At 37.4% G+C, this 23,934-nt stretch overlaps 1 protein-coding gene across 1 annotated transcript; it reads left to right on the top strand.

Annotated features, from left to right (window-relative positions):
- The first annotated feature begins 214 nt into the window (after positions 1-214).
- LOC131779804 (G-protein coupled receptor GRL101-like) lies at positions 215-22,278 on the top strand. The gene is made up of 15 exons (XM_066162405.1): positions 215-280; positions 1,941-2,012; positions 6,017-6,088; positions 8,424-8,495; positions 13,854-13,925; positions 14,071-14,142; positions 15,626-15,697; positions 17,115-17,186; positions 18,028-18,099; positions 18,499-19,504; positions 20,035-20,125; positions 20,896-20,970; positions 21,506-21,553; positions 21,979-22,017; positions 22,187-22,278. The coding sequence occupies exons 9-15, from the start codon at positions 18,032-18,034 to the stop codon at positions 22,276-22,278; spliced, it is 1,419 nt and encodes a 472-aa protein (XP_066018502.1). The 5' UTR covers positions 215-280; positions 1,941-2,012; positions 6,017-6,088; positions 8,424-8,495; positions 13,854-13,925; positions 14,071-14,142; positions 15,626-15,697; positions 17,115-17,186; positions 18,028-18,031.
- Positions 22,279-23,934: the final 1,656 nt, after the last annotated feature.

Here is a 23,934-nt window from a genome sequence, read left to right as displayed (position 1 = left end):
ACCAAAATGTTTTGATGAATTGACTCAGCTGCAGAGCTTGTGAGTAGCATGTTGAGTGCCTTTCAATTATGTGAAACGTTTCCCTGTTAACAAATATGCTCAATGGAAAGCAGTAAGGAAGACAAAATAAACAAATAAATTGCCATAGTTATTGTCATGGTTATTGTCATAGTTGTTGCTAACCTACCATCCACATCCTTTATTACAGGTGGTTACATGGTAATCAGCTAAAAGAACTACCACCAAAAGTTTTTGATGAATTGACTCAGCTACAGAACTTGTGAGTAGCATGTTGAGTGCCTTTCAATTATGTGAAACGTTTCCCTGTTAACAAATATGCTCAATGGAAAGCAGTAAGGAAGACAAAATAAACAAATAGGAAGTAAACGTTGATATGCTCAATTACATAAAATTGCAATAATTATTGTCATGGTTATTACTAACCTGCCATCGAGATCCTTTATTACCGGCAGTTGAATGGTAATCAGTTAAAAGAACTACCACCAAAATTTTTGATGAATTGACCCAGCTGCATTACTTGTGAGTAGCACTCTCTAGCTGCTTGAAATCAGGAACGGGGCCAGTCCTAAATTATCCTTGATTGCAGTATTAAATATCTGTGAAAGATTTTCTCAAGATTTTGTCAGAAATTGTTGATATATAACTATATTTGATAATGATTTGGCTTGAATTTACCTAACTTACCTTACCATTTTGGCGGCTCTTAATTTTCGCGATTGACAATGTCATCAACCAGTTTATTGACAAAGTTAATAAACACCATCTATTAATCAAAACGCCTGAAATATCAGAAGCTACTTTCTCAGAAACAACTATATATAGCGGTGAAAGTTTGAACAGGGAGTTCTCGATTTAAGAAACCAACAGACATTACACTCCATTCTAAACAACGTGTCACCCAGCGGGAGCAAAGAAAGGCTCCGCTAAAATGAAAGAGTGACGACTCCTCGGGATTAATTCTTCAAAACAAATATTTGTTCAGAACAAAACTGGCGGAGAGAGGCAGAGAAAGACAACGCGAAAACATTTTATTAACACACTTATTAACGTAAACTGTTTAGTTCAACAAGCAGCCGCAATGATCGACAAATTCGTTTCGTATGGCGTTTCTGTTGTTTCTCTCTCATAGACTTGACTTAAGTATTTTAAATTGTAACCTTGTTAAAAATTATTAAGTATTGTTTACCAAGGTAATCATTCGTCCTTTGAGTGAGTCTGCTGATCATTGTCAACAAACAAAAGTGAAACGTCGGTTGTTTTTGTAGCCTTATGTAGGACTGAATTAACCGAGCGGTCTATTAAATTGATTACAATTGAATGAAATGAATTTGATTTGATCGATGGATAAGAATTAACTTACGATGTGATCCTTGCAAGTTGACCGTTCGCTCAAAGAAATTTCAAGAAAGAAGCTTTCAAGGATATTCGTGCTGCGCCAGGAATCAAACTCGTGCTACCGAATAGTGCTTGGTTTTTGCTACCAACTGAGGGACGGAGGGCTAAGTGTCGAGAGCGACGTAAATTTTAATGGCTCTTCAATATCGTAAAAGGATTCTGATGTCAATTGATTCAAATAAATTGCACTCATTCATAATTACCAGTTCCTCGATTTCTTTTTATCTGTGCAACTATGGGGAAATGGATTGCCATGTATTCTCTATATTCCATTTGGAAATTGACCAGGTATCATTTCCTTCAAGCCTGACAATGAACAACTGAATAATTCTTGAAATAAGTATTAGAGTAATGAGTAGAAGCAAGAACGTCAGTCATACCCTCACAAGCGGGTAGTGAACGAAGAGATGCAGCTTTTAGAGGCGATCTTAACTGAGAATAAGCTGATCTACCTATTGTTGAAGAGAGTATAGATTGCTTTAATCTGGACTTCTGATGTGTTTTTTTTTTTAACCCAACTATAGGGGTGTAAGCGGCAACGAGCTCCATACGTTGCAGGAGGGAATATTCGACAACCTGACCAACTTAACTGGACTGTAAGTGTATACCAACTGATTAATTGATTAATGAACGAGAGTAAGCGTCTTTTACCTGTTACATGCGTGTTCACTAGTATTAAAAGATTAAGTATTTACAGGAATCATGAACGCAGATTTCTACTTTCACTTAAAAATCGTGATCGTGATAGCAGTACGATGCTATATGAACCATGATCCAGCTTTGCAGATCAAAAGTTATGATCAGGGTACATTGTGAGCTCCTGTGAAATAAAAGCAATAAACTTTGAGTAACCGAAAACTTTCCATAACTACGGCGATCAGATTTTTGTTTCAATTGGCAGACGTAATGCCTAGATACATTTGCGACTTCGGAGAATACAAACGGGCGAGATGTATGGAAAACCTTACATAATATTCGTAGTCCACAGGTGTCATGTAATTACAATTACACTAACTTAACTGAGCCGATGTACTTTTTCCTACTGGGTGATAACTCATCCTCTCCAATTTTTTATATCTCCAATAAATTTTTACATCTGAGGCCGGAAATCTGACTAAGAGATCGTTAACTATGTGATCAAAACTGCAGAACAGAAATTGATAGCGCCCAATGATCGGACAACTTAGTCGCGTAAAAAATTGATTTTTAAAGGAGGTAAATATTCGAGAAAAATTGAATTAAAATCACTGAAAAATAAAAAATATCTGCGGAAAGTTTTTAAGCGTTATCTAGGAAATCTTTTCTCATTTTTAAATGCGCTGCTTATGAGCTGTATTTGTCATGCTGCTACTCTGAGTATTCTCTTTTCGCAAAATACAGATCTTCATTTCGAAAAATAAAGCTTTTTATTGTGCAAATTATAGATTTCCAATTCGTTTCGTCATGTTTCGTTTCGAAAATTACAGTAGGCCCCCGCTACGTAAGAATCAGGAAGAAAAAAAAAGCAACAATTAAGTGATAACATGAAAACAACTGAGGCAAGGCTGCATGCAGACGACGGACAAGAACTTTGAAATGTTAAAGAAGGCGTCCGTCTAAGCATCCAACAACGTTTTGTGGTCTTTTCCAGAAGCGGCTTGTTTTATTTGCTTCATTGCTGTAGTGCATAAAAGGAACAGTTCTGCCTTTTTTCTTTCCTTTGCCACCATCACTTAACTGATATCCTTCATCCCACAAATTACTTTTCTCTCTTCCACATTGAATTTCCAGAAAGTTTGGCTTATTTTCACTAGCACGACACTTTATTTTCTTTACCGATGAGAGCAACTTCCCACTTAACCTCGTTCTCGCGACGTAATTTCGGCACCAGATTTTTTATATATCGCGAGAACACTGGGAATTGCAGAAATGGTCCATTTCAAGCAAATTCGTTGAGCGTCACGTTCCAGTCAAGATGTTAGCGGACTGGCCCTCTATCGCAGAAGGATTCCCAACCTTATTTTCACGAGTAACAATTAACACAATGAAAAATTGTCGATTACCTGTGAAGAAATACTTCCTGGCTGGTCGTCTCGGCCAAGCTTAGGCTAATCAGAGACCTGTTGACGAATTTAAGATTATTTAGTTTGTTAGACTGATGGAGTTAACTAGCTTGAGAAACTCGTGCAAACGGAGGTACCGGGAGTTTGATAAAGAACTTTCATTCCCTCTCTGATTAATGACTCTAAATGGCTCTTCATCTGAAAGACTAAGTCTCTGTGTGTTATTCAGCCCCAAGTACACGTTCCTAAATATCCTAACGGTAGGGATGTTTGGGCTTACGCAACAACTGACCTAAGCAGAGTGAACATATTTTTATAACGCTAACCCAGACAATTTCACAAGACATTGGAAATGAACAACAAAGTACTTCAATCTCAACTAATCTCCGAGAACTGAAATCTAGAGAAAACTAATTCTTTCTTTCGCGAAACAATAAGCCATATCCTGTTTGAGTGTTGTTATTCAATGTTCAACTATATAATAATTTTAGGAAAAATCTACCTTTGGACCCGTAAACAAAAAATCATGAAGCCAAACCTAAGACACTTTAAAGTAATTTTTAAAAAAAACTTAGATAAAACTTCCCAATGAGGACCCTAATTCAGGTCAAGAATAAACCCAAACATGACCAGCGATGACGATTATCGCACGAGAATCAAACCGTATTTCAACACTCAAAGACACATCACTAAAAGGTAAAAATAAATTTGTTGTCTCGCAGCACAGAACAAACCAAGGCCCATATGACTCGCACAAGGATTTCAAAATCATTTCACAGACGTAAACAATTCCCAAACACTTGGGCGGAACATTCCTGATTTTAATAGTTCCCAAACAATTCTAATTTTAGTAGCTCATAGCAAGTTCATTAGAAGATGCAGGGTGAGCAGATGTAATATAACATGTAGAGTGCTTTAAAATGGGTGAACGTTGCCCTGTTAGCAAATATACTCAATAAATTGACAAATATACTTGATAAATTGACTCAGCTATAGGACTTGCGAGTAGCACACTCTATATTCTTAACAATGCAGATATTTCAGATTGGTTAAAAACGGGAACAGAACCGAGCCTAAATTTTACCCCGATTGATTGAACTTCAAACGTTCTCTTAATTCTCTATCAGACGTAGTTGATATATAATTATTTTTCATAATGACTTGCCTGAGTACCACCTAAGCTTACGTCGCTTTAGTGCTGAATTGCTTTGCAATGAAGTACTAAAATGAATGTGGCTGCAGCCAAATACATCAGAAAATTATTTATAGAGGAATGGGACGTCAACACCACTGAACTGACTTCGGAATAAACTTTTGGCTGTGGCAAGTCATGTTTTACATATGTGGTGTACTCGCGGGAAACCCGTCCAGGGTCCTTTTTTGACATTGACTGAAATGCGGTGAACGAAGTGGAGTTTCTCGACCGAGGCAAACGAGAGATGTAAACTTATGACATCATTCCGATGGCTGTGTGATCGAAAACCAAAATCATCCAACATACAGCTCAGATCAGATTGTGAAAGGGGGTAGTGTGCAGCCTCGTGTGGCGTAAATACTGTGAATACTAAGTAACCGAAAACTCTCTATAATTGCAACGATTAAGTTTTTGTTTCAATTCGCATACGTGCAGCTAAAGTACATTTGCTATGTTGGCGAAGGCATACAGGCGGAGTGTATTAAATTAAAAATTTACCTTGCGTAATATTTATATTCCTACTGTTTGAAGGTAAACGCATAGGGCCGAATAAAACGAAGGATTAATATCACTGATATTTTCAGAAGGAGTATAGAAATTGCCCGAGTCTTGCAGCGACTTCGTCAACTTCTGAAAACATAAGTAACATCGATCCCAATATTTTTACGACGAAACATTGATTATAAAGGGCAAAGTTTTATTTTACTATGGTCAAAAATGGACGCTGTAGTGCAATTACGTAGAAAGCCATTTCAGTTTTCAGTTAGCAGCAATGAACTTAAAAACTTTCGAATCAGCTGAATGAAATTTTATTTTTTATAGCAACGCCAAAGCAATGACGCCAGCCTTGCTAACAAACGTTCGTACATTCTGACATTCATAACTATTATACAAGGTAGAACAAGGTAGAACAGCAGATCAAAGGGACAGTAGATTCAAGTTTCATAAAAAAATGGTTTATCAGGAAAAGGGTTCTTTAGGAAAAATAAACTGAATTAAGAAGTTTTTCAACTGTCAGCGGACTCTCAGTATTTACGTACGGTCAATGGCTCTTAACGTAATTTAAGTTTCAGTATATTGTGATCATAGTTGTACCTCGATACATGGCCCGTATGGATACCAGCCTTCGAGCAAAAAGGGCTATCCTGTCTAAATAAAGTTTTACTCCACTTACTTCTAAGCTCCAAATGTGTTGCTATAAGCTGAATTTATGATGCTACTAAAGCATTGTGGTTTTAGACTAAGATCAGTTGGATTTCGTGCATGAGACCACACGAAGAAAGCCGGGTTTTTGACATTGCTTCAAAACAGAAAATATAGAGCGTTGTTTGCGTTTTTGACAATCGTTCCGATCAAATCACAGGTATATCTTCAACAACAAACTTAGCAGCCTTCATGCAGGAATATTCAAGACCTTGAAGTCCTTGGAATCTTTGTGAGTGTTTGTGTTTTTTTTTTCTAACAGTAAAAGTCACTTGGTAAAGATTTCGGTCATGCACGCTTTCATTTGGAAATAAATTGACTTATTTGCAATTTACTATGTAAGGGCTCCTTTCGATTTTGATATTTATTGATGTGATTACTGAGTTGACTGGGACGGTTTGTTCCACCTAAGAGTTGCTTGGGTTAAACATTTGAAAAAAACTATATGCTATTTTGTTCCGTGTCTGAGCAACAATTATCTTGAATAGGCCTGGAAAACATTTGTAGAAAATACTTTTTAGTTCACCAAGCTGCCACAGTGATCGGCAGATACTTCTAGTATAACTTTTACGCTGTTTCTTTTTCCTAAAGTTATCATAAAAAAATAAGTAATCAGTTTACAAATTACTACGTCTTCGTCACTGTCGTCGTCGCCCTGGGCGCTAATCTGAATCATTACGTTAGCTTCTATAAGCTCAAAAAGTATGTTGCGATTGAGGAAAACTAATTGCTTCAAAGCCGGACACAAAATCCCCCAAAAATCAGAAGGTGTGAAAAAAGGGAACAAGGGTGTAGTGCTTTTTTTGGGACTTCGGGACTTCAGGCGTCCTATGTAAAACATGGTATGCACGTACTGACTGGCTAGTTCAGAGGTGAAAAGCAATAATTTTTTACCTCCGAGCAGCCGATGAAATTACATATCGTGCGTCAAGGGTATACTTCCGACCATTTTTCGGTATATCGAAAGTGATAAACTAATTTTTTCAAAAGCAGTTTTGCCTAAAAAGTATTTCTGATTGAAAGATTTACAAGAGTACTTGTCTGTCGTGCATTCAAAAATAGACATCGATGATTTCTGACTCATAACTACCACAATAGCCCATATTCCTAAAACTATTCGGAATTGTTTTACTTACGGATATTTGATCCCGATTTTCAAGGGAAGACCCGTGAGAGCGAGGTTGTGAATGTGCGTCATATGTAAATTTGATATGCAATTTTATATTGAGTGGTTTTAGTCATTGGAGACCGTTTTTAGAGCGGATCTCTGATTTTGGTATCTATAACCTTTTTTGGATTTTCGGTAAATGAATTTCATATTTAAGAGATATCAAAAGGAAGGGAAGGGTGTTTCAAACAATTCCTGAATGTGCGAAATTTTATCCTTCAAATAGTATTAAAATGTATGTGACACCGTTTTCACATTATGATTTCTACTGGCATGAAAAAGAATAGTTAAAGAGCCTATGTCACGGGTACGAATAAATAGCGCTGTATTATGGAGAGGTCAATCTCAGCAACGAAGGAACAAAGCGGATATTATATGTTAGGCACGTGAACGCAAGCACTTCATCCATGCCCGAGCAATAATCGCGTAAATGCCACCACTATGGGTGATATAGTAGATAAAAAAGGGCTATCAAAAAAAAAGAAGACAAAATTACCGCAAAACATGTTTAGTTAGTTTTGCAGATTTGAGAGTATTCTCGCGTCACTATACATGCCTAATATTATTCATGCCAACTAATTGGCAATTCTTATCGAGGACTTTTTTCAATTCTTTTACGAATCTGCATTTGTCAAGTTTTATCGCATCCATCGCCAGGTGGTTGCGCGACAACAAACTGAAGAAGCTAACCCCAAAACTGTTCACAGATTTAATCAGTTTGAATGACCTGTGAGTGAATGCGTTGAAGATTAAATCTAAAAGCCCTTTGATCTTATATTTCTACCTCCTGAAAAGTCGTAATTTGGGGAAAGGGGAAATAAAATTGTTATTCCTAAATAGCACCATAAACAAATATGTACACTGCAAATATTGTGACATGCCATTCTGACTTAAGGAAAAGGCTTAGTTTTTCGGTTTTATTTCCTTAAAATTTGGAAAAAATCATGATGAAATACGCATTAAAGCAAATCAATCTACACTCGGATGTTAGGAAACTATCAATCTATTTAGTGCAGCGAAGGGGGGGAAGCGTGAGCCTCTGAAGCCCTCCCCCCTCTACCTCTCCAAACCCTGTTGCAGATGCAAAAGAGCCCAGTGCCCAGTTTGAATATCATCAACAACGTATTTACTAACAGTAACTTTGGGGGCTGGCAGGTCAAGTTTCGTTACCTTCTTAGCCATAACGAGCATGGGTTTTCTTTTTGCCTCTTAACTTATCAATTCCTAAACGTATCCAGGTCAAAGCAATGACCAAAAGTAATGTAAACGTCTGCTTTCTAGCTTGGCCCCGAAAGTAATCAGTCTTACCCATTCGACAAAGAGCACTTGGTTTCACTATTTCCTAGGCTGAGCAGGATCTGTTTCTGTTGCGATTGATGAAATAAACGATTGCTTTCAGGGATCTGTCGAACAACGAAATTAAAAATCTACCCCAAGGACTTTTCCAAGGTTTAAAGAAGCTTAAAAAGCTGTAAGTGATGAGTTATATCTAAGAATTCCTTAGTTTTGGAGAATGATTTAAACATCCTTCCTTCAAATATAAAACTCAAAAGTGCTAAATCTTAATTAATAATGTTGATGTCACTCACCTTTCCAACCAACAATTTTCTAAATAAGCTACAAGGCAAGCGCTTTCATTAACAGGGGGACCAGGATTGGGAAAAAAAAAAGATAATTAAAGCAAATGTTCAAAAATATAAATTTCAACAAAGAACATGCAAGAAGAATAAAGATTTGCTGGTGTTATTAGATAGTACCTAAGTTCTAATAAATGTTTATGAAACCTTAAGTTCATCAAGACTTAAAATTTAAATATCAAGAGAAACAAATTGATGAAAACTGCTAAAAAAGAACAAATCAAATATAAAGTAGTTTCTAGTGCACAAAATTTTGAAACAAAAATTCTAAATTTACCATTTAGTTTAATTATTTCTTCGTTCATTCATTCATTTAGCTGTTGCATTCTATTCATATGCACAAAATTTTACATATTTTTTTTAAAGACATATTTAGTTAGCTTTGTAGATTTGAGAGTATTCTCACGCGCACTATACATGCCTAATATTATTCATGCCAACTAATTGGCAATTCTTATCGAGGACTTTTTTCAATTCTTTTACGAATCTGCATTTGTCAAGTTTTATCGCATCCATCGCCATCTTTTTCTCTCATTGATACAGTGACTCGTAAACAAATTACTCTTAAAGAAATTACCATGCAGGATGTTTCTTTAGTATTGCCTACAACATTCACTTTCTACGCGTTTTTTTCTTATATTTTAAATGGATATTTGGAAATCGTATTACAAAGACATGAAAGCTAAAATGAGGATTCAAAGTGAGGATGGTAGAAGCTTATTTTCACCTTAAACTAACTGCAGGTGGTTACACGCCAAAAAACTGCAAAGCCTTCCTTCTACGATATCTGGTAACCTTACCTCCCTGAGAAAACTGTAAATACCTGTAACTCGCAATTTTCAGTTGAAAACTTTTTCATCAATGCTAACATTCTCATGCAAACGTTGAATCCTACGTCATAAAGATCTAAATGATCTCTGCTTACCAAGAATATGATAACACGTTTTTCCCTGAAATGAATTCTAAAGGTCAGAGAACTGATATATCCGAACTAATTTTTCAATTCTTAACTGTGCACCTTAAAACTTAATCATTTAAGGTATGGGGTAACTGTTTAAAAAAATATTTTACAGGTCCTTGTCCGTTAACCAACTCAGTCAACTACCACCGATTATTTTCAAGGAAAATAAAAACCTAGAGTGGCTGTAAGTAGAAAACGACTTGCTCTTCATAGTAACTGAAGCTGTACTCAACAGCGATCGATATATTAGACCGGAGGTGAAAATAATAAAAGGTGCTAGATTCATACAATCATTCCCTATAAATTTCCTATATTTTTTCCTCTCTTCTGTATTCTGTATTTCCTCTCTTATGAAAGTGCGTCAGTCAGTGATCGAACGATTGAAGCTGGGTTCACTGGATTTACGAGGAACTAATATTCCTCTAGAAATCCCGGCAAAGAAGTTTGAATTCTTTTGTGATTTACATTGATGTGTTTATTTTCCCTCTTGATTACTTCTAGCTAGTTTCACGTTGGGTTAGTTATCAGTTAGCGTTAATGACCCCTGCGGCCTTACGGCCTTTTAATTACAAGCATAAGAGAAAAATCCCCATACAAAGGCTGTAGCAACGACTTGAGTAAGACCAAAAAGCCATGCGGCCCCGGGAGGTGCGAAATGAAGAAGAAATTAATAGAAAGAAAGAGTGAAGGTCATAGGTGCGTCGCCTACAGATATCTACATTACATCCATTACTGACCAACGTCACAGGCAAGGACGAGCCAAAAAGTAGACAGGGAGCTTTAATAAGGTCAACTGCTCATACTGCTAAGAATCCTTTATCGGAAAAACTTCCAAAACAACCGCATGAGTGGACACAAACGAGAGGCAATAAATGGTGACGTCAAAATACTCATCGCTGAACATTATTTACTCTATAAAGACACTATCGACTGGGACTCTACGTAATGCCTGACCTCCAGCACCAACTAATCTCGACGACAGATTCTGGAAAGCAGATTTACTACCTTAGAACAGACTCCCCTCAACAGATGCCATTATCATACAAACGTCTTATTCACAACATTTGCAGACAAATGGAACCGAAGAGAACGACCTTTACCGACGGATCAAAGCCGATCGGCTACGACCTACTAACGGGTACTCGAGTCTTGCAGACAATAACACCATGGGAAAACTGACCAATCAGTATGCACGAACCGGACTATAAACAACTCGACTGACAACAACTCTTCACTTGTCTCTAGTGAAGACTTCTGCTGAGGTTGTGCAAGCGTCATTCACCACTTCCCTCACCCGGACGGTCAGAATACATGATCAAATGTTACACACAGGTTCAAGACATTTATGGTACCATTATTTTTGTTTTCTGTTTTATTTCTATGAACAATGCAGAGAGTTGTCCGACAACAATCTCAACGAATTAACTAATAACCTGTTTCGAGGAATGAGGAATTTAACAAGGCTGTAAGTAAGACCTTTTTAAGATCCTGATAACGTTATGATTAAAGGAACTTTCTGGCATGGGATTTAAACTTGTAAAAGCAAATCCTGACGACAGACGTTAACGATTTTTCACCGTAGGGCAAGGAGACTAATAGGGAAATTACAATTTATGACAAGCCAGCTTGCAAAGGCTGTTCTATGATTAGATTTTTATACTTCTCATTAATCATTCCAAATGATGGTAAAGGCTGCAAACCAGCTCGTTAAATCATCTATAACCTTTACGGAATTTTTTTGGAGTCTTTCTGTTGTTATCCTCTATCAGTCCATTCTTAACCTTTATCTAGATTGTTTTTCCTATTTTTATACTGTCTTTCCGCATATCTCTCCCTCCGTTTTCCCCGCTTCTCGTTTCAGTGTGTTTATCAATCTGGATTTACATTGATTCTCTTGCCACTCTTATAGGTGGATGCGCGACAACAAACTGAAGAAGCTAACCCCAGAAATGTTCACAGATTTAATCAGTTTAGATGACCTGTGAGTGAATGTGTTGAAGATTAAATCTAAAAGCCCTTTGATCTTATATTTCTACCTCCTGAAAAGTCGTAATTTGTCAAGTTAGACTGACTGAAAATGGAAAGGGGAAATAAAATTGTTATTCTTAAATAACACCATGAACAAATATGTACACTGCAAATATTGTGACATGCCATTCTGACTTAAGAAAAAGGCTTAGTTTTTCGGTTTTATTTCCTTAAAATTTGGAAGAAATCATGATGAAATATGCATTAAAGAAAATCAATCTACACTCAGATGTTAGGAAACTATCAATCTATTTAATGCAGTGAAGGGGGGGGGAGGGAAGCGTGAGCCTCTGAAGCCCTCCCCCCTCTACCTCTCCAAACCCTGTTGCAAATGTAAAAGAGCCCAGTGCCCAGTTTGAATATCATCAACAACTTATTTACTAACAGTAACTTTGGAGGCTGGCAGGTCAAGTTTCGTTACCTTCTTAGCCATAACGAGCATAGGTTTTCTTTTTGCCTCTTAACTTATCAATTCCTAAACGGTTCCAGGTCAAAGCAATGACCAAAAGTAATGCAAACGTCTGCTTTCTACCTTGGCCTCGAAAGTAATCAGTCTTACCCATTAGACAAAGAGCACTTGGTTTCACTATTCCCCGGGCTAAGCAGGATCTGTTTCTGTTGCGATTCATGAAATAAACGATTGCTTTCAGGGATCTGTCGAACAACGAAATTAAAAATCTGCCCCAAGGACTTTTCCAAGGTTTAAAGAAGCTTGAAAAGCTGTAAGTGATGAATTACATCTAAGAATTCCTTAGTTTTGGAGAATGATTTAAACATCCTTCCTTCAAATATAAAACTCAGAAGTGCTAAATCTTAATTAATAATGTTGATGTCACTCACCTTTCCAACCAACAGTTTTCTAAATAAGCTACAAGGCAAGCGCTTTCATTAACAGGGGGACCAGGATTGGGAAAAAAAAAGATAATTAAAGCAAATGTTCAAAAATATAAATTTCAACAAAGAACATGTGAGAAGAATAAAGATTTGCTGGTGTTATTAGATACTACCTAAGTTCTAATAAATGTATATGAAACCTTAAGTTCATCAAGACTTAAAATTTAAATATCAAGAGAAACAAATTGATGAAGAAAACTGCTAAAAAAGAACAAATCAAATATAAAGTAGTTTCTAATGCAAAAAATTTTGAAACAAAAATTCTAAATTTACCATTTAGTTTCATTATTTCTTCGTTCATTCATTCATTTAGCTGTTGCTCTCTCACTTTCTTATTTATTTATTTATTAATTTATTCATCATTTCACTTGCTTAGTTCAAATACAACCTTTCTGATAAAAACAAATACCATTGGTAATTATCTTTTTGTAAAGTATAAAGCAGAGGTTTTTGTTGTCGATTAAGGTGATTCCTCAAAGAAAAAAAGTGACCGAACATACCAGTAATTTTTTTTAAACTTTCCTTAAACGTTCCTTACCAATGTCTCTTTCGAAATTACAATAAAAGGGATAGGTCATCGTGCTTGTTTTGGATGATAAGCCAAACTTACCCCACTTATGCCTGTACTGGTACTAATCACGCGCGTCATTTTATCGGTTAACGGTACGTTTTTCTGCACTGGGTTTTTAAAGTAACACATGTAAAAAAATCTTTATTGGTAGAAAGTGTCCAGCGCATGGCACAATTCATATGTAATTTCGGGAAAATCACGCAAATTTAAACATGTTCCTCGAGTCGTTCCTTTCAAGGTTATAATTTGCATCCTCGAGGAATGGGCTTCGTGCACGCTTTTAGCCTTATGTTTTTTTTCCTAAGAATAATTTTTTTTAATTTCCCCAATTTAAAGTGGAAAAATTTTGCACCAAAATTATGAAAAAAAAAAAAAAAAAATATATATATATATATATGTATAGGTCACCGTGCTCGTTCAAGAGCTAAAGACCATCGTACCTCTTTTCCTGATCCATAGATTGAAAAACAATACCGTGTGGGCGCTCATTCCTCTGATTACGTGATTTTTATGCGCAATACAGGATGCGCGGTGCAAAACTGAGGAATTACCTCAGGCAAAGTGTTAAAGCAGATTTAAGCAATCGTATTTGATTGGAAGAAGCAAGTATCGGAAGTAGCTATGTAATCAATAAGCAACAGGTTAGTCCTCGATCCTCCTGAAACGGTTGATAGCGAAACTAGACTTAACTTTCAACTTGGTATCTAGTTTCTTTTACGCTATCCCTGTTTTCCATAGGATTTTGTCAGGCAATCAACTCGAGGAACTACCCGGAAATATTTTTGCCAACCTCTCCAAGCTGTTAAATATGTAAGTCATCAAGCACTACACCCGATGTCCCATGAATAGTGTTTTCGCCGACGTCACAAAATGTATTTTTGAAGAGATATACTATGTTTCACAGTGCTCCAAAGCTTTCTTCGTCGCATTTTCATTGACTTATTATATGCCACAGAAAACTGGACAAGAACAAGCTTAAGAGCCTCCCCAGGGATTTGCTTCGTACTTTGGTCAACTTAAACGGGCTGTAAGTTTTGTAATTAATTTAATAATGACATATTGTAATCCGCGAAGCATTATCGAACCTAAATAAGTTCTCTAATTTAAAAATATGCATAGTAAAACTATTCCTTGGATTCAGTTTCTATATGAAAGTGAATCCATTTTTTAATCTCGCTATCGCGCGCTGTCTTTGATTGAAAGAACGTGTTCTAACAGAGTACAAAACACGGAGCTGAGCTAAAGCTGTTACGCTATCTGCCAATGTTTACTATTTTTTTGTAAACATGCCGTGCGCCGTGATTGATGTTATTAAAAAACGTGAGCAGAGACGAAAATCCTCAAAGAGAAAATGAAATGGGCAGTCCGAGTTTCGAAGGTTTTCACTCCCAGTGAGATTGTGAGCTTTCTTACGGCAATAAAAATCCAACATAGATAACACTCGTATAGCATATATAGTTTCGTGTTCTAAAACAAAATAGAACCAAGCAGGAATCATGAAAAACATAACCAAACTGGCATAACTGCTAAAATTCATGTAAATCATGACGGTGTCAGAGCGACCCTGCGATCATGATGAGGTCAATCGCGGTTAACTGTAAATTCGGCTGTCGTTCATTCAGTAAACATACGACTTCAGCAGTTTGTTTTATAGTTGCCATATGAAAAAAAATTTGCGTGTCTTTATTAGCCACAATTAGATCGGATTTAAATACACATTTCACTTTAAGATTCTGTTATAAGACTGAAAAACTTCTGGCAACAGTGTTAAATTCGACCTGCCGAACGTACTATTTCAGTTTGTGAACTAATACAGATTGTGCACTTTGATGGTTGTAAACTTTGATTGTTTGACATTCATTTTTGACAGCTTTGGTCTTATTCAACCAATCAGATCATTTGAACCATTCTAACAAGGATTCTGAAACTTTATTGAATTGGCTTATTCTAACTTGATTCATGAGAGTATAGAACATGCCGACGGCGCTTTTGCTTGCTTCTAAAACTACAATTTGTTTTGAAAATAGTAAGTAATGCGTGGGAAATTTGACGGATTCTTTGTTATAAAAAAAATAAAGACAACTCCATCAAGGGCGTGGCAAAACTGAATTGCTCCCATTTGTACTAAATAATATCGTTGGAATATGCTACTTTGAAAACAGTCTAAGGGATAACGCGGGTGAAAAACTGATCGAGACGACGGAGAGATGTCTGTGATACTACTATCACACTATCAGCTGACTCTAGATCCACGATATCTTGTTTGCCTCAGTAGCTCGATATACCAGGGTTTACTTTGAATAACTGTTGTAATCCGCAAGTTTTGTGTCTGTTCATGCTCTGTAACTATTACTTTGTAGCTACCATTTAGTTTCCCTGTTGATGCACGTGTTTACATCTCGTACCCGTGGTGCAAAGTCATGCCTCTATAGATAAACATTTATTCGTTTGCCTAGCCAGTCCAATAAAAAAAATTTGGGCATTTATCTAAAACATAATTTACATTTAAGGTATCTGTCCCAAAATAAAATCGAGAATTTACCCAAAGGGATTTTCAGCGGCACGAGAAAACTTCAGGTTCTGTAAGTACAACATTTGCAAAAATCACCTGATGGATTTTTCTTTTTTTGTATGCTTAAGAAGCACTCCATATCATCCAATGCCATATCATACTATGACGTTACCGACCACACCACATGTAGATTACTGAGGATCACATAAACCATCTCACGGCCACACTTTTCCCCATTGAATCACAGCACATCATATCATTTTGGAACCTTCAATACTGCTCAAACTTTATAATTTCTGAAACCCTCAACGAAAGACATACCTTACTATCTCAAGAAGCACTCCATATCATACGATGCTATACGATGCCAAATCATACTTTGACATTGCGGACCACACTACATGTAGATTACTAAGGACCACATAAACCATCTCATATCTACACTTTTTCCCATTGAATTACAGCACATCGCATCATTTTAAAACCTACAACATTGCTCAAACTTTATAATTTCTGAAACCCTCAACAAAAGACACACCTTACTATCTCATACAGTACCACACGTCATCATAAAAAAGAACACTATAACACATCGCATCACATCGCATCACACTTTACTATGTCATACTACCCCACAGCACACCACACCATGAGAAGGAACACTGCAACACATCACATCACACTTTACCATGTAGTACCACACCACTGCACACCATATCATGAGAAGGAACACTGCAACACATCACATCACATTTTATTATGTCATGCCACACCACAGCACACCATATCATGAGAAGGAACACTACAACACATCACATCACACTTTATCATGTCATACCACACCGCACCACAGCACACCATATCATGAAAACGAACACCGCAGCACACCATATCACGAGAGGGAACACCACAACACATCACATCACACTTTGCAATGTCATATCACACCATGGCACTCCATATCATGAGAAGGAACACGGCAACACATCACAACACACTTTACCAAGTCATACCACACCACAGCACACCAAATCATGATAAGGAACACTGCAACACATCACATCACACCTTATCATGTCATACCACATCACAGCTTACCATATCATGAGAAGGAACACCGCAACACGTCATATCTTACTTTATCATGTCATACCACACCACAGCACATCATATCATGAAAACACACACTGCAGCATATCATACCACACTTTTCCATGTCATATAACACCAGAGCACACTGTATCATCAAAACGAACACCATGGCACATCACATCACACTTTACCATGTCATACTGCACCACACAATACCTCAACATTCCAGTCATACCCTGCAAAACCACTCTTTATTAATTCACACCATAACAAATGATCCACAAAACATCACACCACATAAGACTTTTCCGTGAGCAGTTGCCCTTACCTCATATTATGGTGGATATTACAGCTGTGACTTTTTACTTCCTAACGCCGATTTTTTTTCTCCACAGCACTATTTCTGATAACAAGATTCCCGGTGTCACCAACGAAAACTTTAGGGACCTTCCAAATTTGGTTATTTTGTGAGCATATACCCACTGATGAATTCATCATTAGACCACCACATTATATCTTAAAGCCCACTGGATCCTACTGGGCTTGCTAAAAATGAAAATTGGTTTATAACAATGACTTCCTGTAAATAAACACACTTTTAAATTGAAAATCATGAAATAGGAACATGATGTTCTAGCGCTAGCTTTATATTTTTTGCATCAAAAATACAGAGAAACCGTATTTACTCTGTTTTAGTTGTTGTCGTTTAACTTACAAGAGGATCCTGAAAAGACTTTTTTAACCCTTTAACTCCAACGAGTGACCAAGAAAGCATTTCTCCCTACAATATTAATACAATATCAAAGAGAAAAGTGATGAGAATAGGGAACACATCAGTTAGGGGATTATTTGTTGATCCTGCACCAAATTCTCCAAACTAACAATAGAATGACTGAATGGAAGGCAGAATGATTAATGTGATCTTGGGAATGAAAGAGTTAACGACTAAACTGCTTGAATTCTAGCGAATTTTATCCTACTGCAGTTAATATGTCGCTGGTACAATGGTACAGTAAAAAAACTTAACTGGCTTATTTTTGAGAAAAGATTACAGGTATTTATTGCGAGCACAGAGCGAGAGGCACCTTTAAAGAAATCGGGATCGCCAGTTTACACAAACCTCATGGTTTGTTCCGAGATCGATTTAGACTGGAATCCGGAGACGTTGGGCTATAAAAAAGGATGAATCTTCACGGCGTTTAAACATAATTTAAACACGCAACAAGGGGGCACAGGTTTTGACATCACGGTGTAGTTTCAATTTCTTATCCATACCTATTTATCGATGGTAGCCTTTTTAATTTTTAGGAATATGCAAAATAACGAAATGTCTGAGCTTCCTAACGGGTTTTTCGATGGAATGAAGGACATCATGAAAGTGTAAGTTTTTTTAATGGTCAGTGAAACGTACAATATTATATTATATTATGTTTCAAGTTTCCTGCAATACCGACTCCGCAAATATTTAGCTGGTTTAGGTCAGTTTAACCTACTGAAAACTGAGATTGTTGTTGAAGTTACAATCTTTTGCAATTATATGGTTTCCTTTTTCCTTTTTTGAGGCCCCATATAATCGCAGCCTACCTCACTTAGCTTCAAAATCAGCGGAAAGTTTGGTGCCTCAAAGACCATTCGATTCACTATCCCTAGATTGAGCCAACAGCAACCTGGAAAATAAATTATACCCCATATTTTGATCATGACCTTTCAGTATGAGTGACAACATATCTTTTGCGTTTTTATCCTCACTGTATTTGCCCTCTACATTATGGATTATAGGATAGTGGACACCAGTCTTATGTGTTGTCATCTGACCAAAGAAGACGCCCAATGCACCGCTTTATACGACGACAGCTTCGCCAGTTGCGAGAGCATGTTCCGCGACTCAGCTCCACGTAAAAGTATTTGGGCAATCGGAATCCTTTCTTTGCTTGGTGCTGTGTTCGTAATTGTGTGGCGTCTAATCTTTAAAGAGAGAAACGTAGTCCAGCTTATCATGTTAATGCACTTAGCAGTTGGGGATTGCTTGATGGGCGTTTACTTGGTCACCTTAGGTGCCAAAGACCTGTTATGGTCGGGAAGTTACTATCTGCATGACTTCCAGTGGCGATCCGGTTTGTTGTGTCAGGTTACAGGTGCGATCTCAGTGCTGTCCAGTGAGGTGTCTGTAATGGTACTGGCGCTCATCTCTGCTGACAGGCTGAAGAACATCGTTTTCCCATACCATGGTAGAGGGCTGACTCGCAGGAAGGCACACATTCTGTGCGCGATTATTTGGGTCCTTAGTTTTGTCATCGCATTCCTTCCCCTCAGTGGCATTGGCTACTTTTATGACGCCCTAGAGCGCCCTGCCTACTACGGACGTTCCGTTGTGTGCCTCCCACTGCAACTGTCCAACAGGTTTCCAGCTGGTTGGGAGTTCTCCATCGCTATCTTTGTCGGGTTAAACTTCTTCCTCTTCCTGTTCATGACGGTGGCCTATGTCGCAATTTTCCTTAAAAGTTATCGCTCCAGCCGTCAGCTTGCAAGGGAGGGAACCCGACGAGAGGTGCAGGCAAGAAAGAAGAACGCAAGTTCCAGAAGGGAGAGAGCATTGGCCAAAAGAGTCTTCTTTATCATCCTCACAGATTGCGCTTGTTGGATGCCGATAATAGTCATGGGCATCAGGTCTTTGGTTGAAAAAGATTACAGTCCCCGAGGAGATCTTCCCGCCTGGATCGCCGTGTTTGTGCTGCCAATTAACTCAGCCTTGAATCCAATTATCTACACCTTATCAACCCCTCAGGTATGTCAGGGACGTAAAGTAGTAAAGTGCAATCGACGTATTACTCCACCGTGTTTATGCGTTAATTACGTATTCTCGCGGAATGCTTAAAAGTGGTAATGAAAGATATACTTCGTAGGCTTCTTTATCGTGGAATTATCGTCCAGTGGGAGAATTTGTTCATAAAAGAAAGAAGTGGGTAGCTTATCAAATGTTGCGATTGCAAACGACATTGAATTTCAAAATGATTTGTTTCACACAAAAATCTCCCGCTCCTTGAAAAATATTATTACAAATATCTGCACATGAAATTTCTGAAAGCTACTTGAACAATTTCTCATAGTTCATGTTGAAGCATTTTGAAAATATCAGAACTCGATAAATGGCCATGCAACTTAACAGGTTGATTCTAGCAACCGGCTCTCCTTGTGTTTAAATTGTATGATAAGTTTTATCACTGTTTATGAAAGTTACATTTGTAAACTCTCTATCATATTCTATCTTAATTTATACAGATTTAATGAAATATTCACATTTCATTCCCCTAATAGGTGCAGGGCATATTGCGACCTAAACTGCGAGTTTTGATGAACCATGTGCGCAGCTTTTTCTCTTGCTGTAAAAATCAACAAGATCATCAAGGTAAGATTTATCATTTTCTCTGGTCACTGTTAAGTCACTATATAGGTGGGAGGTATCATATTTTTGTGTGAAAATAATATGGCTCAGTGCAATTAATGGAATTAGAAACTTGATTACATCCATTTTGAAATCACTGGTGGTCCCTGTAATCTGATTAGCTCTGATTGGTGCACCATTTCTTGCTTTAAATCGCTTCATTTTCCCGGCCAATGAGGAGGCTACGCTGAAAACAAAACAACCAATCAGATTTCAAGGCCTGTATAAAGTAACCAATCTAATTGCAGGAAAATGAAAGACGAAGAGTATCATGTGGCAAATTTTGCAACCTTTGTTTCCAAAACTCTTGTTTTTTCCTCCCCAAAAATGGATGAATTTAATTTCAAACTAGCTCAGTACTGCATCAATAGTTCTGTATTTGGGCGATTTCAAAATGGATGTAATAAAGTGGTATTTGAACCTTGTGCCGTGCAATTTTGGTCTGAAATCATACTTGTGATTTAAAATCGAACTCGCGCTATGCGCTCGGTTGATTTTGAAATCACACGTATGATTTCAGCCCAAATTGTACTCCACTCAGTTCAATTACCATTATTTATCATATTATCGCATCAATGGAAAAGCTCAGTAAATATAATAAGAACTTATCCAAGGTCACTTTTAGAGTACTCACAACATCTTAGATTATATGAGCATACATATATATAAGCTTACACGCATACATGTATAAATATGAGTATTTATTGTACAAGTATGTTGATTGATCACGGTAGATCAAGAACAGGGAGACGATGGAATGCTAGAAATGGTGGAAATGGTGCAACTTGGACAAGCAGATCCAGAGCAAGGTAACTTCTGTTAAATTGATCTTTGGTATTTATCCCGAAAAACCAGAAAGAATAATCTATGAATACAAGATACATTAGTTAGGAAGCTGATTTATGTCAAAATAATGGATGAAGGGCCAAAAGGAAACTTTTTACTCTTTAATTTAATAGCTTTATTTATTTATTCAATATACCTTTGGTGGTCGTGTAGTAAGAATGGATGCCACATTAACAAAACTTGTTTTGCACAGGTTGCATCGCTATTTAAAATAAGAGACCTCACTTTAAACATACTTGACATTAACAGCATACTTTATTAGTATTGGTACGAAACGACCGAGCTGGGTACTAAACAACTCAACTGACTGGATACGAATCGACCAGGTATGAAACGACCGTGAGCCGGTACGAAACCACTGGTAACCAACTCAAATTAGGCGGTAACACCTTGATCTGTTTTTTCTTGAACAAAATTGGAAGAACTTGAAGAAGAACTCCCATTGATGAGTTTCAAAAGCAATAAAGAAAGAGAAACAAATGATTCATTTTCTGTTAGGCGCAGGCCAAGTTAACGAGGAAGAACATGTACTGCCAGCTGAAGCAGGTATTACAACAAACAAGACCCAACATTGTCTTTATTATCGCAATGAAGTCCCTAGATTAAAAAGATGGATATGCCTCATTTGATCTTTTAACGTGGAGTTCCCAGAAAGGTTTTTTTTGTCTGTTGATCAGTTTACTTTTTTTGTCGCAATTTACAATTTGTTTTGGCTTTTTTAATTGACGAAACTCGACGAATATTGTAAGAAGGCGGGAAAGGCAGGTGACCTGCGATGAATCACAATGATTGTTGCATGCAAAGGAAACCCGGAGCAACTTCGCCGCCTCGTGGGCCAATAGGGTAGAGAATTAATTTGACCTTACTTTAGCCTAACTTAAATGTGTTGGAACAGTTATGAAATAAACACACAAAGTTTAACTGTTATCCTGAAGTAGATGTCACTTATTTGTTGTGTTCGATATTTGCAGCTCAAGAAGAAGAAGTACATTTGTTGATTGGCGGAGAAGGTGCTTTTTTGAAGCAATTTTATTTTTGTTAGACTGCTTATTGTGAAACATGTCACACTCGATCGTGAATATAAGTTTTTTCAACTAGCGTTGGATAAGGGATAATGTACTGTGAATATTTAAGAATATTTCTGTTGGATAATTTGATACCATTTTGTTGTTCAAGTAGAAAAAGACGAAGATGAGGGCAACGTAGGAAATTTGCAAATGGTTGTTGTGGAAGGTGAGTCGTTCTCTGAGAGTCTGTATCAAAGGACATAGCCTAGAATGCTCTTTCAGAAAATAGTTACTACTAGTGGGAAAACCTATAGAGAGTTAAACGAAACGAACCTGAGAGGACCCCGAAAGCATTGCGCTGAGACTTCTATCAAGAAAAGGATCTGAGGGGTCATCATTTCTCCAAAGAAAGAGGTGCTTGGATGCTCACTTTGTTCATCTCTGTCATGGAAAGGAAATCTTAATGTCATCAATATTTTCATTCGGAGCTAATACATTGATTGCTAACGAGAAAATTAATCTTAATCTGTTTTTTCCATTTCAGTTCATCCATACAAAGGACCACGAGATAATGCAGTCCAAACTATGACTTCTGGACAAGGTAAAGTTTTCATTGGACCAAATCAGTTTTAAAGCGGTTCATAAGTCATCACCACTTCTTAATTTTTGTCTTTTTAATTTACGTCAAAGCCACCTTTGTAGTTTTTTAGTTCAACTACTTATATCTTTACCTTTATTTTCCTCAGCTATTTTTTTGCCGCTTTTTCTATTCTTTAAATTCACTTCACTTTGTTTTGTTTTCCCTGAAAGCTTTTTATGAACGTTATGTCCATGCGTCCAAATGATATCAAATTGTTTTGTTATCAATTTTCAAGCATCAGTTCCAAAGATAACATGAATTAACTCTGTTTCTCACGAGCCTTTCTTTGCCAAAATATTTGATTAATCTGCTAATCCATTAATTGAAATTAAATGACCGACCTACAACTGATAAACTCCGCCTGACTGGCCACTTGACTGAGAGACAGTCGGACTGACTGACTGACTGTCTGATTAACTAATAAAATTCTTGACTGTCTGAAAAACAAAGACGGATAGACTGACTGACTTACTGTCAGACGGACTGACTGTCAGACTGACTGACAGACTGAGTGACGTACTGACTGACGGACTGACTGACTAACAGACCGTTAGACTGACTAACTGACTGATTGTTTGAATGACTGACGGACAGGCCGTCAGGCTGACTGTCTAACCGACCGACTGACTGACTAACTGGCTGACTGACAGACTGACCAATCCCTCTGAGGAAGGGCTAACGCTCGAAACGTCAGCCTTAAAACTCTTTACGGTGGCCTACTTACGTTTTCAACTCAGTTGATAATACCAAATTAACCAATTGTCTTACCGATTGACTTATCAATCAACTTACCGATTAACAAATATCAAGGTTTTGTTTCCTTCTGTTTTAAATCAGAGCAAAAGCAGGATTCTGAACAGGACAAGGAAGGACAACAGGCAGCTTCCACAGAACAACCATCAACTTCCTTTGAGGCTAAAGAAGAAAAAGAGGCCGTTGAATTTGAAACCAAAAGTAGTGACGGAGATGATCGAACTACCTCGGACCGACCATCAACTCCTTTGAAGGAAACCAGCGAAGAAGCTAATGAACACGAAGACAACAAGGGAGAAGAAGAAGAAAAAGAAGAAGAAAAAGAAGAACAAGAAGAGGAAAAGGAAGAAGAAGAAAAGGAAGAAGAAGAAGAGGAACGTAAGATCGCTCCAGATGAACCATCTGCTCTCTCTAAAGAAACATTTGAGGAAGCTAAAGAATACCGAGACACAATGGGTGAGGATGATGAGAGCAAGAACGTCCCAGCTAAACCAGAGCAGTAAAACTACTTGATATGACACAGGCAG

This window comes from Pocillopora verrucosa, chromosome 1 (genome assembly GCF_036669915.1).
Source record: "Pocillopora verrucosa isolate sample1 chromosome 1, ASM3666991v2, whole genome shotgun sequence".
Taxonomy (NCBI): domain Eukaryota; kingdom Metazoa; phylum Cnidaria; class Anthozoa; order Scleractinia; family Pocilloporidae; genus Pocillopora; species Pocillopora verrucosa.
This window is presented reverse-complemented; position numbering and strand designations above follow the sequence as displayed.